General features: G+C 40.4%; 1 protein-coding gene across 10 annotated transcripts in view; it reads left to right on the top strand.

The window, feature by feature from the left end:
* Positions 1–16,486, top strand: part of RMDN2 (regulator of microtubule dynamics 2) — a 52,190-nt gene that overhangs the window by 16,130 nt on the left and 19,574 nt on the right. For 9 of the 10 annotated variants that reach the window (XR_014786834.1, XR_014786832.1, XR_014786835.1 and 6 more), the window contains 7 exons: positions 1,093–1,195; positions 1,570–1,630; positions 7,561–7,636; positions 8,328–8,405; positions 13,813–13,911; positions 14,876–14,929; positions 15,263–15,343. Coding sequence is in view for 5 of the 10 variants with exons in the window: in XM_084828358.1 (XP_084684484.1) it covers positions 1,093–1,195; positions 1,570–1,630; positions 7,561–7,636; positions 8,328–8,405; positions 13,813–13,911; positions 14,876–14,929; positions 15,263–15,343 (552 nt within the window). In the remaining 5 variants the exon portion in view is untranslated. Of the gene's footprint in view, positions 1–1,092; positions 1,196–1,569; positions 1,631–7,560; positions 7,637–8,327; positions 8,406–13,812; positions 13,912–14,875; positions 14,930–15,262; positions 15,646–16,486 lie in introns of those variants that run through there. The other variant, XM_084828357.1, reaches the window with a different exon arrangement.

Raw genomic sequence — 16,486 nt, 5'->3', positions numbered from 1 at the left:
CTCAAAATGATTCTGTCTCTGTCCTTGCCCTGCTGTGCAAGTTTTCTACTTGGAGGGACTATTTTTTTATGTATGTATGTATGTATGAGCATTCAAAAACTTGATTTCCCCTCCTGTGATCTGAAGTGGTATAGTATGTTCTGTTGTCTCATTCTGTTGCATGTGTTCACCCAGCCTCATTCACAGTGGGGTATATGGGAGGAGTAGGATGTATCAGGAGCAGCATTGCTGATGGGAGAAGGCTCTTTCTGCTATCTTGCTGAGAGCCACTTTGGTGTAGTGGCTTGAGTGCTGGATTGAGAGTTGGGAGATCCGGGTTCTAGTCCCCACTTGACCATGGAAGCTCACTGGGCTACTTTGGGTAGTCACAGACTCTCAGACCAGCTTACCTAACAGGGTTGTTGTTGTGAGCATAAAATGGAGAGGAGGAGGAGGATTATGTAGTCCGCCTTGGGCTCCTTAAGGGGGAAAAGGGTGGGATATAAATGTAATAAATATATATCTGCCACTTTTCTTTAAATTAGGCCAGATGAACCCAGCAGTTAAAATAAAGATCACAAAATGATGTAGGGATGGGCAGTGGAAAGAGTTGTGTTGCTGGTTACTGACAGATGCACATAACCTTGCACATGTTCCAGTTGTTAGTCTAAACAGCATTAGAAGTGCTATTTGGCAGAAGAACGACATGTTCTCAGACAGAAAATGTTGGGCTGAAGTGCTAGACAAATGCGATATTCCCACAACAGAAGCTCTACCGAGAAAAGAAAGATGCCTGGATTCTGCACAGCAAATTAGCGACAACTGTAACCTTACTGTATTGTCGTTTTTAAAACATCACAGGAAAGATTCTTATTTTACTTCCAAGATTTACAATGTGTGTATATATCTAGTTCTAAAATTTACTAGTTGCTGCAATAGAAGTGTCTGAAAAGACATGCAAGTAATAAATTATTGAATACATAGAATTTAGAATACAATAAAATGTATTATCTGCAGAATGGCATGTGGGAACTAGCATGTTAATGCATTTTATCAATGTCAAAAGAAATCTATATGAAGACAACCTAATGTATCTAATTCTGTTCCTTTCAGTACAGAAACTATGCTGGCTTTCTTTGGAGACTTGCCCGAGCTTATGGGGACATGTTTGTGATAACTACAGATGTTGAAGAAAAAAAGAACTATGCATCTGAAGGTTGGATAATATACTTTTTGATTTAAAATAATACCAGATCATTCATGTGATTTTACTCTGGCCTTCTAATATGATTGCTTTGTTGCTGTTTTTATTGCTGTTTTTGTTGTTGGTTTTATTGCTATTTTTATTATATTCAGTATGTGCTACTGAAATCATTGAGACTTATCTCAGGGCAAAACATGGTTAGGATTGGGTGATGGTGGTTTTAAGCCAGCTGCCATTTGAATTGATCTTATGTTCTTGAACAGCGTGCATTCGTTATAACTATCTATTGATTTCTTTATATTGTGTAGGATGTTCTTGAATTCTATAGTTCAGTTTATTGTCAGGTCAGGCTTAGTACTAAAAACCCCATAATACACCTTTTGCAGGAAAGCTTGTGGGTGAGAACGCCCTTAACCTGGATTCATCAAGTGCTGAAAGTCACCAGTGGTAAGTTTGAATGAGGGAGGACTTGCATCATATTGAATTGACCTCAGATGAACAACTTTCACATTGTATCCTAAAGCACAGAAACTGTGGGAAAGGGCTGTAGCCCAGTGGAGGAGCACGTGCATGCCAATATGCAGTGTCTCGCATCCCAAGCAAAAGACTCCTGTCTGAAACCCCGGAGAGCCGTTTCCAATAAGTGAAGACAGTACTGAGCGAGACGGACCAGTGGTCTAAGGCATAAGGAAACTTTCTGTACATGTACATGTTCACAGTTTACTGTTTACCAGTTTACAGTTTAGCTGCATTTACCAGCAAGCAAGAAGTCTTTGCAGAAACCAGGGCCCATAGGGACTGAAAAGCAGGAAACAATTTTTAAAATAAGCATATTGTTTGATTTTTTGTTAAGGTTAGAAGGTGAGTCAGTTTCACAACCGAAAAGAATAAAGGGCAATATCACCAGCAGGATGGAGAGCTAGCGTTTCTTAAAGCAAGTCTGGGGAAAAAGTGGAAATCCTTGTTTCTGGAATAGGACAGGTCAGCAGAGCTTGCAGAAGAGAGCTCTCCTGAGCCGTCCCAATACAGAAACAAGAATTTCTGCTTGTTTCCGGGCCTTGATGTAGGTAGCATTAACTCTCTGTTGTGCTAGCAGTGAGTCCTACTGGTGCAACAGAAAAAGCAGAAGCACAGCAGCAGTATTGGATACTGTCCACTGAGTTTCCGAATGGATTGATGTCTTAGTGGTGGCTTTCTTTCTTTTTAAAATGGGAACGAACAATATCTTTGATAACTTCTTAAAACTGTTAAAGCATTTCTGTATCTTGGAAACTGCTCTGTTTCCTGTATACAATTTCCTTTGCCATATAACATTCCTAAAGTATGATTGTCACTGATTAAAATTTTTTTAATAGTTACAAGCACTACTAAATCTGTTTTCCCCCCTTCATTCCCAAATGTATGTATATATCTAATTCAGGAGTAGGCAATTTGTGGCCCTCCAGATGTTTTGGTCTACAACTCCTGTCAGCCCTAGCTAGCACAGCCAGTGGGGACGGATGATGGGAGTTTTAGATCAAGACATTGGAGGGCCAAAAGTTGCCCACCCCTGATGTAATTGAACCTGACAATCGTCAGATGGCTATCCTAGGAAAATGTGTGCAAAGTCTCTAAGGTGGTTGCACGTTTCTGTCTAGACCATTAGGTGGAGTATATGATTCTTCTTTTTCCTTGGTTTTTCTCCTATCTTTGGGCCAGTTCTTTTTATTGTTCCTCACTGCAGATTTTTCTAGGTATTTCACAGTCCACCAAATTTGCAATTCTTCTGAGTAACTTAACTGTCATTGTGGAATTTCAGTGGGGCAGAAGTGTCAGTGCTTGTGGGACTGCAGTCCAACTCTCTCTCGGTTACATCCATAGATCTGAGCTTTTGGCCTTCCCTTCAATCTTGTGCCTTGCAACCTTTGTATCATCTTTTTTATCTCCCCACCAGCCCTTGTAGTAATAAAGAAAAATAGTTATATGACCCAAATAGCACAGCCTAGCCTCTTGCAAGATTATTGTCATGTTTCATGTTCTTCCACTCACATTTTTTCAGTCATTTTTCATTGCAGAATCAACTATAGCTTTTCCATTCTTTATTAATTGCAGTGTAATCCTATGCATGTCTGCTCAGAAGTAAGTCCTGTTGATTTCAGTGGGACGTACTCCCAGGTAAGTGTGTATAGGATTGCAACTGTAGCCAGTATGGATGTACGGACTCTGTAAAATCCGCTCCGTCTGTGTTTCGCAGATTGTTGGGCACCTTTCATTCCCTCGTCTGCTCACAGATGGATGTGAGTATTTTTTTTTATCAAGCAGAAAAATACACAAGTAATAGGTTTCGTAACAATTTACATAAATTACCTTAGTACGTAACAATTAGTGTATTATCCCCCATTCCATTCAACTTTTCCTTAGCAGAAACTTCCGTATTTTCTTACAAATAAATATGCATAAATTTTGGGAAAGTAAAAAAAAAATTAAAAAAATCCAAAAGTCCACAGACTCCACGCAGTCTGAGGGGGTCGCTCCGCAGCGGATTCCGCAGGTCGGATTCTTAGAAATACGAGCTTATTTTAGTCCATCTCGAATTTCTCCAGCATCCCTAGTAGCCACTAGCCAGTAGAGGTTTGCAACATAACCAGTTCTACTATAGTTTGGCATGCCTTCCATTTCAGCCTTATAGACAGCTTTCTCTTCACAACACTCTAATTAAATCCCCTGGCTTTCATGTGCTCTTTCAAACTTTATTTTGAAGTTGAGATCAGGTTTTTTTTAATTGCCAACTTAACAGTTTCGTGTCTTCACAAAATATGCTCCCTACAAGTACTGTGTTTTAATATCAATTCCGTTTCCTTCAGTAGTTACTGTTTTCTGATCAGGTCCTCTATGCAGTTCGCTGCGTAGTATAAATTCTACCACTTCAGCAAATAACATTGACCTGGTCACCAGCTCACCTAACAAGCCATGATGACTTGTTAACGTGCTGCACATGCACCCAGAACCCATAGACTGATTTAGGGTTCTGGGGTGGTTTGTTAACTATGGCAGCAACCCTCCCTTCCTGGCTTCGAATGACATGGTGAGTTGCGTCAGCGAGGGTAATTAAACAAAGCGGGCCAACACGCACAGCATGGTTGACAACCCACTGTGTGTCTCTCATTTCATTGGGTTGCTGCAGTTAGCAACATCCACTTGTGATTTGGACCAGGCCTGCTGCTGTTGATCCCTAATGTTTTAGAAATACCTTGGTCCTATTCCAAATGAGTTATACTTTATAGCTCGTAATATTCATCCTCGATAGAATTGCATTCACTTACAGGCCTACTGGAACAAGCACAGTCAGCAGCTATAGAAGGGGCTACACTGAAGGATGAATCCACTGTTACAAAACAGCTATGGACTCTGAATGCACACTTTGCTATCCTATGTTGTGCTGGAGAACCATACTGGAACTTCTGTGTATTAAATTTGCACCCTCCGCCCTTCATGCTTAATTATCTTTTACTTGTACTAAAATGGTTTTATGATTATTATTTTTCAGGTAACATGTATTTGTTTTAGTACTTAAAAAATGTAAACTGCCTTGGGTGCTTTGGGAGAAAGATGGCACATAAATGAATCATTTTCACTTCACTTTTGCACCATTTGTCTACATACATTCATTCATTTAATTTATATCCCACCCTTTTTCCTCCTTAAGCAACCCAGGGCAGCATACATAATTCTCCTCTCTATTTTATCCTCAGAACAATCACCTTGTGAGGTGGGCTGGGCTGAGAGTCTGTGACTGGGCCAAAGTCACCCAGTGAGCTTCCATGGCCGAGTGGAGACTAGAACCCGTATCTCCCAACTCCCAGTCCAACACTCTAGCCGTTACACCACACTGGCTCTCTAGACTCTAAACTGTATTGTAGTAAAGTGCAGACACCCATCCTGTCCACAGATGAGTACTCGGTATCCAGTATTATTTAGGTAGGTTTGGCTACGCTGCTTAGCAGTACAATATATGAGTGTTTACTCAGAAGTAAGTCCAGTGCAACTTACTCCACAGTAAGTGTGTATAGGGAAATCTAAGACTGCACTTTGCAGTCTTACAGTTTTTCAGGGAATTTGGCTAGAGTTGATAATGCAAATTCTACATTTTATGACTATTTTTTTAGAAGTACCAAAAATTTATTTAGGGCTTTTGCAGAGAGCTTGTGCATAAGTTACGAAACTATTGCACAAGATCCAGATGTCATTCATGTATTGAAGACCTTTATTGTAGGGAGGGGCGCACACATGTACTTTATTAGCAGTTAGGTTTCCTCTTTGCAAGGACAGGGTACCCTTTTGACTGTAGCTGTGAGTCATAGACACCTATTGGATAACATCTGTGATGTTGCTTTGTTTAATGCTCAGAAGCCCTGCCCCCATGCCATTTCCCACCCTTTCCTGATGTTAAATTTTCTTGTTTACCTAATTATAGTTTGTGGCTCTCAAGTACAGTAAGATTTGTGCAGCTCTTTAAATGAAAAAATTAAAGTGGTAGGCACCAGCAAAGATATCACCACTTCTTCCTGTACAGTTCTTTCTTTTAACATTGTCTTTTGCCTTACAATTCTGTCACCAAATTCTTTTGGTGCCCCTCTGGTCCCTGCCTCTCCAGCTGACAGACCTGCTTCCCAGGCCAAACTATTTATTTTCCTGAAGTTGACATGTAGTTTACTTCTGTACTTTCAAATGGGTTTCAGCAAAAACTCTATCTATCTATCTGGATTGGATTCAGACTCAGTCATGCTTAGAGTAGACCTATTAAAATCAATGGGACTTAAAGTCAGTCATTACTAAATTACGTCCTTGTTTATTTAAGTGTGTCTACTGTAAGCATGATTAAGTCTGGATCTAACCCGCAGATTTTTGTCTCCCCTCTTTTTATGAACTTCCTTCAGACTGTATACCTATTCTGTTCCATGTTGATCTCTCATTAATTTTAGATTACTTTACCTTAAAAGGGGGAATTGAATGTACAGAATATCTATATCCCCTTCAACAAGTCCCCTCCCCTCCCCACCTGAAGGACAGACCTGGCACTATGTACCCTAGATTGTAGCTAGCGTGACTTTTATACTAAGAAAAATAAGCAGCTTTTTATTTGTCCAGAAAGGCCTTTACATGTAAAAGTATCGCCCTTAACTGGTTTAACCCAGCACCTTTCTTCTCTTGTCACGCACAGACTTGGAGATTCTGTGAAACGCAGGATTAGCTTGTTTGCATTTCATTGTTTTCTTTTCTAGCTGCAATCCGTTTAGCTATGGTATGCTGAGTTTATCTGATTAGCAGCTAATGAGCCAAGGGAGGTTAGAGAGAAAATGTTGCCTGCATTTTTTGCAACGTATGGGAAATTAAAATTTTAGTACCTTTTCCTCTTCTAAATACTTGAAATTCCTTGACTTTCCCCACTTCGGGTGGTCAGCAGTCTTGTTAGGTTTTTTGGATAGGACAGTCAGGAAAGGTCTTCCATTATGGCTTCAATCATGTGTTTTGGGATGGAGGAATATTCTGATTTGTACTGTAGTGGTCGAACACTTAAAAACATGCATTCTTTTATTCATACAGATGGAAAACTTTTCCCACAAGCCTTGGGAAAAAATATGTGTCTTCCACCCCTGTCATAAACATAAATGTGGTGTGCATTTGTTTGTTGGGGGCGGGGGGAGGGGGAAGCTGGGAAGGTTGAGTGAGGCAAAATAGTTTGAACACTCAGTTGTGTGTAAAACCAACTGCATGGCTTTGAATCAATTGCATTTTCAATCTTTATATACGCATGCACGCACGCAATTGGCAATGCAAAGGTTTGAATAAGTGAAAGCTGTACGTGGGAATTTGACTCAAAATGAGTTGGGGAGATTTTGAGTTGGCAGATACACATACACACATTAAAAGCAGGGCTGTTGCCCAATTAAAGAAAACTTACTTGATTAGTCTTTTTAATTGATTTAATTAGTCAATTGAAACAACAATCCTAAGCGTGTTTTCTAGGAAATAAGTCATATTGTACTCAATGGGACTTACTTCTGAGTAAACAAGCATCAGATTGCACTGCACATCTGTGCAACAATGCATATAAACAAAGCAATTGTTCTGAACAAAAACAAAGGAGCAGTCCTCATTTTTAGATGATGCATGGTCACAGGACACAGTGGGCACCATCATTCTGCCATATGTGTGAGAGGAGGAATGCCTCTACTGAAATGGTTCCTGCCTCTTGTGGGTTTAAGTACTGAAAATAATGAAGGATTCTTTTTAAGGATCTCAGCCAGGCTGGCATCTTTGTGATTAAAATTAACATGAAAGTTCGATGATTCCCACCACCACCACTACTCTGCCCATTCTTGATGTTTCCTTTTCAGGTTTGCAATGATGTGTGGTTACATGTCTCAGTTTGAAAGTATACAGAACAAAATCAGGAATGGCTATCTCTTTAAGGTATGTTTTTGGTAGCTTTAAGCTCCTGCTATTATTAAATTACCTCATCCTGACAGTTTTGAAGACCGTGTTTAGAGTAAAACTAAATCTGCCTAGGGGAGCATGCTTCAGTGCCAGGGTTATGTTGAAGAGAGATCTATTTTTATTTTTTTTTTTGCATGCTCCTACCAGACAGCATGAGCTAGCTTTTAAACTGAAAAGATTTACGCATGACTTCATGAACCAGCCACAAGATTTGTATACTGCTTCCAAGCAGGAATGTCAAGAGTAGCATGACATGGAGAGGGACGTGTGTACGGATGTGTTTCTATTATAAGCTTCTCCGTTTACTCTTGTTTTTCATTAACGCTTGTGTCCATTAATGAAGTGCTGACAGCAGAGTTTAAAGTGCTGCTCATCTTAAAATTAGGGGCAGTCATTGATTTCAGTAGGGTTGTACCCCTTAACTATTGGCAAGACATTGCTTTTGCTACTGATTAGAGTTAACAGGTCATGCTTTAAATGGAGTGTGCTCTTGTACACTCTGTATATGTGTATTTGTCAATTCTAGCTTGTGGCTTCTTTTAATGTACATATGGCTTTGGCAAATTCTAATATTTACAGATCACCTAGACAAACATGACAATGTACATGAGCTTGAACCAGACGTCCAAAGAGAGGCAGTTCCTCATTTCAATTCTCTTTCTTACAGGAACATCTAGACAAAGCAATTGAGCTTAAGCCTCAAGATCCTTTTTTATATTACCTAAGTGGAAGATGGTGTTATGAAGTGAGTGTGTTATGATCCTTATTTGTTTAGCTGTAGCCCCATGAAGCCTATTTAAAAATTGTACAATTTAGCAATTTTGAAATACACAGGATTGTATCCCAACATAATGCTAGCAGAAAAACTAGCACAACCCTCAGCTATAAAGTAATGAGTTGTGAGAGTCTTGTGCAATGGCTAGCCCAATGGACTGTGCTAGTGCTTACTATTGGATTTGACACTTGCACAAGGATTAAAATGGTATTTCTGCAAGTGCTAAATGCTAGTGGAGTGACACCATTGGATACAACCCATACACTTGTCATAGGTAGGCACACAGGCAGAGCCCAGTTTTTAAACCTATAAAAGTATGCCATGTCTGGGTGCAAGTGAATGGAGCACAAGATTTCTGCGTGCAATTGAGCATTGGGTTTGGACTGGGGAAGCAACCTGAGGGGGCAATTTAATAAGATTAATAAGCAACAGAACCTTGAACTTTAGTCCAGAAGCTAATCAGCAACCAGTAGAGCTCTTAACACCAGAAATTAATCTGCATATTGTGTATTATTTATGTTTCATGTCTAGTAGTATATGAGCTTAATCAGGCATTTCACATCAATGGGATGACCTTTGTGTGTCTTCCGTGGATGCAGCCCAGCTCACGATATCAGTCAGGTTGATCTCTGTGTTACACTTTTCTGGGGCTGAGCATGTCTGGGTAGGGCAGAGGCTGGCTCTGATGTTGTGGGTTGCTTTCCCTTTACACATCTGCAGCAGGCTGATTTTGTAATGTTTTCTCAGTGTCTGTCTCGTTAGTATTGCAGAGCCAGTAAAGCCATAGAAAAGTAGACTTTGGCTCACAGGTCATTTGCACATTTATTAACCAAGTTTGACATGTTCCACCAGATACTGCATTTTGTCTTGATAGTTGAACGGTATTGTTTCTGGATGTATTCTTTTTGAACCGCTTCTTACCATCTACATACTAGATCTTTTTAAAGTGTTGCCTTTTGGATTTTGGTCTATCTTGCACACTTTTTAAAAAGCAGCAGCTGCAGCAGGAATCATTCAAATAATATAGTTCCATTTTCAGTAAATCCACAAGTGATAGGATTTCACCCAGTATTCCCCTTTTCAATTCTGTAATTTAAAGAATTGAATATCTTTTTGAAAGAGATGTAATTTGGGCTTAAAAGATTCCACCTGAAGTGTAATCTATCAAGTATGTACCTGAAAGCCGTTACTGATCAAGGCATAAACATGCCAGACTTTTCTGTTCTTTTCACAATAGAAAACATACTATTTATAACTAGTATCTCTGTTTTAAGTTATTTAAATTTACCTAGGACACCACAATGTTTTCAGACTGAAACAATATCAAATTCCTATAGGTCAGATAACAGAACATTGTAGCCAAGTTGGAAAGTAACCAAAATACCGCAGGTAATATAGTTGTTCTTATCAGGAAATCTAGACAGAATATTTCAGGATGGAAAACTATATCTGAAGCAAAGCACTGGATAAAATCTGGGATCTATTAACATTCAGGGAAGCAGAATTCCATACACTAGGTTAATCGCGTAGAGAGAAAATTGATTCAGTAGAGCCAGTCTGGGGTTCAATATGTTTAGGCTGCAATCCTATACATACTTACCTGGGAGTAAGTCCCACTGAACTCATTGGGGCTTATTTCTGAGGAGACATATGTAGGATTGCATGTTTTCCTTATTCAGCTGGTCTGGTACCATGGTTGGAGTATATGTTTTGAATGTGGAGAAAGAACATGTTTATGTGTAAAGCTCATGGAGTGGCCTTGGGCAAATTCACTATTCCTCAGCCTAATCTACCTTGCAGGACTGTTGTTCAGCTAAGCTGAATCTATCAGGAGGAAAAATGGGGCTGGGAAGATGTAAAAATTAAGAATAGCATGTGTTTTTCTAGAAAAAATCTGAATTCAAAAAGGAGTCTTGGCTGTTTTGAGACCAAGCTCAAAATCAGACTTTGGGGGAAATTGTGTTGGTTTTTGGTTTCCTTTCACCCACCTCTTAGGAGTAGTGGAATAATTTTGTACATATTTGCACATCAAATGTTCCATAACCATTTTCACTGGCAGGCTCTTGAAGCTCACAGGGTACCCTTGGGCCAGTCACATTCTCATAGATGTCTTGTCAGGATGAAATGGAATAACCCTGTGAATGCTGCCCTGATGCCTATGGAGGAGGAGAAGGACACAAACCCGACAAATAGCATGATGTACAGCCCTGAACTGCATACAGCAGCCCTTCCCAACTTGGTGCCCTGCAGATGTATTGGACTACATCCCCCATCATCCACAGACAACACCACCAATTGACATGCTAGCTGGGGATAATGGGAGTTATAGTCCAACACATTGGGAGGGCTGGGCATAAACAGGTGTGTACCTTTTGCACAACTCTCAAGAGTAGGACAGAATTATTCCTAGAATTTCTCCAGCTGGCAATATCAATATTTTAAAAAAACCTGTTATGGTAAACCTCAGTTATTAAAATACTATTAGAAATTTTATTGGACATATTTCCCCATAAAGGTGGCTAGAACGTAAAGTCAATTCCATACATGCAAGTAACATAATAACTGCAATTTTTTGTGCTACTCAAATTGTTGTTTTTCTAAGCAAGGTGCTAGAGCCAAGTAAAACAGTTCCTCTTTTGGGGAGAAAGGGTTGTTGATCAGTGCAAATCAAACTAAGCCAGCAAAAAGATGAAACTGAAACTTTCTACATCAGTTCTTATTAAATTTGGTAAGAAAACATATAGTGCCAGACAGATCTCATAGTTTACATTCAAGCCACAGGTATAAAGAAGCTAATTATAAATTCCACAATGGAAAAATTAAAAGTCCTTATGCTATGACATCACAGATGAACCTTGTGTGGGATCCATCAATTTGTGCTACTATGAATATATATATATATATATACACACACACACATTTGGGTGGTCTACAAGCAATATTTCCTCTCAGGTTAAGTCTTCCATTAATCCATATATGCTGCAGTTGAATCAGCTGCACTTAATGCTAACACACAAATGTCACTGTGCTTCCAAATGAGGTAGACAACTGCTGCTCAAGGAATTTTTTTTAAAGTGTAAAACTTCAAGATGTTGAAAAATAAGACACAGTGAAATTGTCAAACAGCACTTCCCTTTAAAAGGGAGGGGGAAGAGGCCTTGGGAGTGAGGGGTCTGTGTGCTTGATACTTCCCCCTTGATGATAGCTTTCATCCTGGGAATACTCTTGCAAGTCATTGATTAGGAACAATGTAACATTTTAATTAATACACTACATGTGTTAATCAGCTCACCCATTCAAGGATATCTGTATTGTCACCCAACAATCGTTTTATGAATGGTCACTATTAAGGTAATTGTCACTGCCGCAGAGTGGTAGGCGGCAGTATTGCAGCCGAAACTCTCCCCACGACCTGAGTTGGATCCCAGCGGAAGCCGGGTCCCGGGTAGCCGGCTCAGGTCGACTCAGCCTTCCATCCTTCTGAGGTCGGTAAAATGAGTGCCCAGCTTGCTGGGGGAAAGGTAGTCACGACTGGGGAAGGCAATGGCAAGCCACCCCGCTACAGTCTGCCATGAAAACGCCAGCGCAAGCGGCGTCCCTTGAGCGGTCAGTAATGACCCGGTGCTTGCACAGGGGGAACCTTTCCTTTCCACTGTCTGTACTTTGTATATTTTAGTTCCCTCTGACCCCACTTATTTACATTTCCACCCTCCAAAACCCTGTGTGCTGTATACTTAACTGCCAATCGAGGATAACACTTCATGTATTTGATGTAGACTATAATCTTTGAAAGCGTATGCGATAATGGAGTTGCTACAAGATTCTTTGTTCTTTTTAAATAAAATGTGTAAACATAGCCTGCCCTATGTTGAAAACTCATGTGGGTAACAAACGCAAACCCCCTCCAGCAAATTAGAATAGACTAAAGCTGTCTAGTTTATTGAAATTTGTACACCTTTCCCAGCTTAAATCCCCAAAGGCTAGTCCACTAAGGGCCAAACTAAATGTTCTTGTAACTGCACATAATGAAGCTATGCATGATAGGTTTTTTACTCCAGTGTAAGCACATAGCCCTGATTTGGACTGGGACCATGGTGCTCTGGAAAGGGGAGGTTAAACCTTTCCCCACCCACATTTGTTCTGAAATTTTTCCCCCTGTGCTTGGGAAGGTGGGTGAAAAAAGTAAAAAAAAGTCTCCATTCACTTCAGTGCTACACTTCAGTGGAGACTTTTTCTTTTTTTCAGCCTCCCTCTCTGTGGGGTGTATGTGTAGAATTTGGAATGAAAATGGGTGGGTGGAAATATTTAACCCTCCCCTTCCTGGAGCACCACAGTCCTGATCCAAATCGGGACTGTGCGTGCTTATACTGAAGTAAAAACCCCCAAACCCCTACAAGTCTTTCAATGCACCTGAATGCTACTCAGGGTTGTCTGAAGGCATTTGGAGGTGATCCTATCTATAGCCATAGTCCTTCCCCTATTTCAGGCATCAGAACCTCTGCAGGACCACTGGACAGATCTATGGGAAAATCCCCCACCACTGCACAGGTTAGAAGCTGCATATAGTCCAAACCTGATCAGATAGTGATCTGTCCATGATGACAGAGTCATTATTGCTTCCCTGATCCATGGATCAGTAGCTCCCACTCCAGCACAGAAGACTAGTCCAAATGTGCTGTGCCAGATATAATTTGAAACAAGCCTATGGCTGCTATGGTGACCATGAATTCCTCAGCCACATCAAACACAGCATCCACAGCATGAACGTTGAAGTTGCCCAAGACTAAAAACGCTGGGAGTCCTCAACACCACATCCAAGACCACCTCCATAAGCTCAGCCAGGGAGACTCTTGGGCTGTGGGGTGCTTGGTACACCAAGAGAACCCTAATCCTGTCTCCGTTCCCCAACACCAGGTACAGGCCCTCAAGCCCTGCCAACTGTTGAAAGGGCCTATAGCAACCCTTCCTCCCTGCCTCTCAAGCTGATGTTAGTGCTGTACCTATTAGCTATAGTAAATGAAATCAAAATATTCTACTAAGATACTGTAGATATGTTCTGTATTGTTTAACCCAATCCTGTCATATTTACTTAGAAGTAAATTTCACTGAGTTCAATTGGGCTTCTCCTTATAAGTGTGCAACTTTAATCTGCCATGGTATTTATTTTCCTTTTCCCGTTCTGTACTAAAAAAACAGGTTGGTATTGAAGGTGACTATTTAAGTGTGAAAAATATACTGTGTGGTTGAAAAAAGATATTTTTATTGACATTATTTTATTATGGCCGTTGGCTTGCAAAACACTGTTTTGTTTCATTTTTTTTAAGCATCTATAAACAACTGCATTTTCCCCTCTCTCCTTTTCCTGTGGTTTCCAAAGGTAGCTCAGTTGTCTTGGATTGAGAAAAAAATAGCTGCTGCTCTTTTTGGGACTCCGCCAACTTCAACAGTACATGAAGCTTTGCAGAATTTTCTTAAGGTAGATGCTATTTCTCACCCCCCCCCCCTTCTCTAATTCACTTCTCCTTAAAGGCCCACCTACCAAGTGGCTGGGGTTCAAGAAACGTGCTCAACAAGTTGTTCTTGGCTGCTATAAATTCAAAGCTCTTCTAAAGGCTAAAGATTTCTGTAATGTTAATCTGTAGAAGAGTGACGACCCTCCTCTCCCTAAACTACATTTCAGTAACCTGCTATATCAGTATCTGTTGGAATTAGGCCTGTTTCAAAGATAAAATACCATGAGTTTCATCTGGAGAGTTGTTTATGTGCCTCTGTGTGAAAATTGCCCCTGTTACAGCCTGTGGCTTCTCAATAGAATGAAACCTGTCTTGACAGCCTCTGCCATTTATAGGTGCGAGAAAGATGTCAGGGCAACGTCGCCCTGTGCCACACTTTTGAGATACGAACTACTTTTTGGCCCTCCACCTCCATCTTGCAGTGTTGAAACAGAAGTGATGGAAGATGCTGATAATGGCAGCAAATTTCCCTGCAGACCTTCTAGCCTCCTGAGAATGCTAGACAAAGGGTTAAGGGATCTGCTAAATGGGGTAGGCTTTCATGCAGGGGGGATCTCTCCTTCCCCCTTAGCCCCCCACACCACAGTCTACCCCATTCATCAGGGGCCCCGACCCTCTGTGTTGGGTTTTATGTTGTGAGCTGCTTTGGGAACAATTTTGTGGAAAAGCGGCATACAAATAGAAGGTGATGATTTTTAGGGGGCTTAGAGGAGGGAGCCTGCCATGGGAAAGAGAGGGTGGGAAAGTCGACTTCCACCCACCTAGCTGCATGTACTGAAATCTGGTTCCAGCTCTAGACCATTGCTCCTTGTCTCTTGTCACCTCCTATTTCTCTTAGGTTTTGGAGAGATTAGAAATATTACATTGACTGTGTTAGTCTTGCTGTGCTGTTGTTCATTTTCTTCTCTTTTTGTCTTTTTTACTCAGGCTGAAGAAATGCATCCTGGATATTCTAAATACAATTATGTCTGTTTGGCAAAGGTAACTGAAATTAGTCTGGTTTTTCTTTCCTTTTTTAATGTAAGACACGTAATTCTTTTTTTTCCTCATGAAATTTTATTTAACCAAAATAAGGTTAACAAAATAAAGGCAACAAAAAGAACGTACATAATAATAAATCGAAATCACTACAGAACAAAGGAATTCACTAATTATAAATCTCAGCCTATAACTGATATGCTTATGGAACATCTACAATAAAACAGTGTAAGTAGGAGCTCAGTACCTAATGAAAGTAAAACATATAGAAGACACAGAATTCTATTAACTAAATGCCTCATGTGCTTTTTCTGTCCTTTCTCTCCACACCCGCAGTGCTACAAAGATCTTGGCCAGAGGAGTGATGCATTGAAGTGCTGTGAAACTGCACTGTCGATTCTGTCAGTCACTAAGGAGGTGGGTCTGAAGCCAAATTTGTGTGCTAGCTTTCTGATAATGTTGCTGCCACAGACATTCTCTTCTGTGACTGGTTCCCATGCCTCATCAGTAATGTATAAATGTTGTGATCATGTGGGTAGCCCAGATCATGAACATATTTCCATACCATTTGGGGCAGTGTCAACGGGGGCGGAGGGAGTAGTTCTCTTCTGCAGCTATCATTTAATTCAATAGGACCTGCGGAAAAGTGCTTCCTGGTGGATTGTGCTTTTAGTTCCATAGAAGAAGCTACATATAAACACACACAAAAGAGAAGTCCCATGTTTGGAACCTTATGAAATATGGTGATTTGCTTGTACAGTGGAAGGTGGCATGTGATTTCCCCGGCATGATTGCAGTCACACATTCAAAATGTGTAAAGAGGGTAAAAACCAATGTTTTGAAATTACATTTAAACAGATGGCTGTCAAGATGTGTGATGCTTATTTTAATGAGGAACTTGGCAGCATGCAATGCAGTGAGTCACAGTGATCACAAGAATTGTTGCTGTCTAATTCTGAAGTTGTATGTTTTAGACTCACCATGGGCACCATGTTTTAGACTCACCATAGTAGTCACTTATCCTGCAGCACTGCTTAACATTACCAAGCTCAAAGACCCACCATGCAAAATATGCTCCAAATGCACTTTCAGAGAGAGAGAGAGAGAGAGAGAGAGAGAGAGAGAGAGAGAGAGGGAGGGAGGGAGGGAGGCAGAGGGAACAACAACTTGATTCAGAGAAATTATATCTGATGATGATTTACGGATGCTAGAATTTTGAAATGAACAATTCTGTAGTGCAAGCTTTGGGCAAGGTGGCTCCATTATCTGCCGTGGAAATTTTATCTGACATCTCTTCCTGTTACTGACAGTATTTTGGCAAAGATGCACAATAAGTACAATAAATACCTTTCAAGGTACTGATACATAATTGCTTGGTTAGTTACATCACCTTATTGCTGTTGAAAAGACCTATCAAATGAAAGCTTTCAGCAGATATGTTAATTATGGAATTGGATAGATCTCTTAAGTTGTTGAAGACGTCTAATTTTTGTGAACCGCCCAGAGGGCTTCGGCTATTGGGTGGTATAGAAATGAAATACATTAATTAATTAATTAATA

Source organism: Heloderma suspectum, chromosome 1, assembly GCF_057233095.1.
Source record: "Heloderma suspectum isolate Gila_16-S chromosome 1, 16-S_ref, whole genome shotgun sequence".
Taxonomy (NCBI): Eukaryota; Metazoa; Chordata; class Lepidosauria; order Squamata; family Helodermatidae; genus Heloderma; species Heloderma suspectum.
The sequence above is the reverse complement of the archived record's forward strand: the minus strand, read 5'-3'. Positions and strand labels throughout refer to the sequence as shown.